The 3372-nt window shown below is 36.2% G+C and overlaps 1 protein-coding gene across 3 annotated transcripts in view; it reads right to left on the reverse strand.

Annotated features, from left to right (window-relative positions):
* Nucleotides 1-3372, reverse strand: part of DAAM1 (dishevelled associated activator of morphogenesis 1) — a 99870-nt gene that overhangs the window by 12501 nt on the left and 83997 nt on the right. For all 3 annotated transcript variants that reach the window (XM_015823828.2, XM_015823827.2, XM_015823829.2), the window contains 2 exons: nt 2759-2847; nt 1572-1740 (listed from right to left, as the gene is read on the reverse strand). In XM_015823828.2, the coding sequence (XP_015679314.1) occupies nt 1572-1740; nt 2759-2847 (258 nt within the window). The remainder of the gene's footprint in view (nt 1-1571; nt 1741-2758; nt 2848-3372) is intronic.

The following is a 3372-nucleotide window of genomic DNA, read 5'->3' on the forward strand; positions in this document are numbered from 1 at the left end:
TATACTAAATGTACCACTCTGTAACTCCCCATCCTAGACAGAGCTGGAAATATGGAACATTTGACCAGATGCCTGGAAGCTTTGATGGTCTGGATCTTATTCTATCCATTCTGATTATTATGCTGGACTACATGGTAATCTCCTTGAAAGATGAGGCCTGTAACCAAGTGTCCTCCTGGATTAACAGTTACTGCTGAAAGAGTAAAAGAAAACTGTTTTTCTGATTTTGGTTGATATGTCAGTTGTGACCTTACATGGAGCAAGAGGACATAATGGTAGTAACGTATGCTCCCATTACTACTAGGATAGCCTACCATAACTTGTTTTACATACAGTAAGTCTCTCTTTTAAGACTCTTGGAGATTAAAATTGATGCAGAATGCAAGAGGTTGCATTATGGTGACTGAGAGTAGTTATAGCCATATAACATGTGACAAGATTAGGCTGCTCTTCCCAGAATATTTATTTGAGCCGTTAAACTCCCCCCTTTAAAACAACGAGATATTTATATCAAATAACTGTCCCCAAAATCTGAAGGGCATTAACCTTAGCGTGTTGCAACACTCTTCCCATAGCAGTTTTGGTTGGCCGACACAAAAAAATACATATGAGCTGAGACTGTATCCCTGAGGACAAGAGGCCATTGAAACTATAGCTCATTTTGCTATAGTGCATATTATATAAGGATTAAGGGACTCAATTCATAACACCTGACTTAATAAAATATCTGGGAAATGCCTATCTTTTTATGTGCAACTACCATTATCAGATCAGTATGAAGTAGTTTCTCTGAATGTGGTCAAATTCTGCTGTGCAGTATGTAAAATTAGGCCAACTTTAACTGTTAATCCACCATCAATCACAATGTATTGTTCTGTCTTTTATTTTTATTTTTTACTATTGTTATTGTTTTAGTTGATTAATTGAACACATGTATTGCAGGAAATGTACTGGCTTCCATCAGGCCTAGATACATCATAATTAAAAATGTTTTAACTTTTCAAGCCCAAATGGTTTCATTCCTAGGAATGTGCAGGATTAATTCCTGACTCATTTGTTTGTCTTGGTTGGGGATATTAAGGATTCCTGACTGACAACAAAGATGATTTGCAGGGGCTCAGAAATAGTGCCTTTCTGTGTTGTGATTCATAGAATCACTTCCTTCTTGAAGTCAGACTGATGTTCCACATCTTGAAATCAGATAGTTTGGGTAGTCTTTTGAGAAGCTGCCTAGATGGAGTTGTGCTTCACGGCTTCCAAAATGTGATGTTCCTCAGTGAGATTTGGTGCTACTATATATTTGTACTTTGTTTTCCTAAATGTTACTATATATGTTCGGTTTTTATTATTGTAAAATACCAGGAGTCATGGAGTCATACAACTGATGGATGGAAAGATAGATGGAAAGAATGGCCTTTGGCCCAGCAACAATTGGGCAAGAACGGCATAAACCACATGCTTGTATATAATATAAGGGGGTTATTATTGTTTTTATTGCTGCCCAAAAGGAAACTAATCTCTTAACACCCCCTTATCCCCCAGAAAATGAGCACATGCTTAAAGCTGCTTACTTGTCAATGCTGGATTTGGTATCTGCAATCTTGTTCAGGCTAGAAATTTTAAAGCCATAAGCATTCCCTCTCTGGCCCTTGTTCATGTAGTTGCCGAAAGCCAAAACCACTTCCAGCAGCTGCTTTAGACTTTTGCTCTGGAATACTTGGATGGAAGCAGTTTGAATTGCTAGAAAGGGCAAATAGAAGAAGATCTGGTCAGACTATACGATGGTGACTAGATAGCACTAATATGTGTTTAATGGAATGATTTACAAAGCAGCTGGAATTTCACAAACAGAAAGGAAGTTACCCAAGAAATGATCACAGAGTTGACAGAAAGGAAAAAAAAATAACAATTTAAAAAAAAAATGAAAATTACAAATGTCATTCAAATAACTCCTTATAAAACAACCAAGTTAGAAAAGAAGGTGAAAAGAGTTAGAAGATTTGCTAATAAAAATGACCATTAAAAAAATCCACTTTGACTAGTCTGTGTGATAATTTTGACACATGTGTTTTAGATCCTAGAACAGAATAACATAGTTGGAAAGTACCTTGGAGGCCTTCTAGTCCGGTGCTTTTTCAACATGTGGTACGCATACCACTGGTGGTACTTCGGCACCTGGCAGGTGGTACATGTACGACAGGTTGAAAAGTACTGTTAAAAAAGTGTTTAAATGTAGCTTAGTTCTAGGTTGCTTCTCTCTTTGACTAGTTTCTGTCCGTTGCTTCTTGTCCTGCCTTCTGGGGCTTTGGAGAATAGATTGACTGTCTTCTTTGTGGCAGCCCCTGAGATATTGGAACACTGCTATCCTGTCACCCCTAGTCTTTCTTTTCATTACACTAGACATACACAATTCCTATTCTATGAACAATTCATAGAACATCTCAACTACTTGATGTTCTTCTCACCAATGGCATTTATCCTTTAATAATTCATCAAATTAAAATATTTATGATTTAAGGTCACAGTCTATTTTCACTAGCATGATATTCCATCCATGTCCCTTGTCACCATTGTTTCCTTCAAAATTTAAAACAAAATTTAAAAGATTTTCCTTGTTTCAAATATTTATTTCAAATATAATAGGAAGGTTCCTTGCACTTTGATTCAGTTCAAAAGAAGTTGGCTTCCTTGAGTGTTTTCATTTTAAGTTTCATCAAACTCTGACTCACAAAACAATTACCCTGAGCCCATATTTTACCTTCAACTTTTGGTTTAACTTCAGCAACTCTCTCAGCAAACTTCTTCTTAAAATATAAGGACTGCAGCCTTTGCTGGTAATGATTTATCCTACAAGAAAAAGGAATAAAATAGTAAAAGCTATGTTTTTCAAGGTTAGTAAAAGTTGGAAGAAAAATGACATGTCTCAGGTTAATCTGCACAGTTGCCTTCTGGAAAGTCAGAGCAATAATCTGCAGAGATTATCATCAACTACTTATTCGGTGACTTTCAAGCTCCATAAAATCTGATGTCCTTCAATTCAACTTACATTTCCTAAAATAACATGGTCAAAACTTGGAATGCAATTTGAAGCTATAAGATTAGAGAAGGTGATCCTATACTTTGTATTCCCACTGCATACGGCAAAGGCAAAAGTGGTTTACAAATCAACATGATTCCAAAAGAAAATACATTGAAATTAAACTAACAATGGAAAATCTTTAGCCTGTAAGCTCTTTAAAGAGCTCTATCTCCCAAAGCTTCCTGTGGCCCTTTTCTCAAATCCTTAATACAAGTGAGGCATGCCTTTCCATATCGTTCATTTTCTGTATTTATCTCTTTCCTCCCTCAAAGTAATAATTACATCAACCAAAT

This window comes from Protobothrops mucrosquamatus, unplaced genomic scaffold, assembly GCF_001527695.2.
Source record: "Protobothrops mucrosquamatus isolate PMUCROS unplaced genomic scaffold, P.Mucros_1.0 scaffold2004, whole genome shotgun sequence".
Lineage (NCBI taxonomy): Eukaryota > Metazoa > Chordata > Lepidosauria > Squamata > Viperidae > Protobothrops > Protobothrops mucrosquamatus.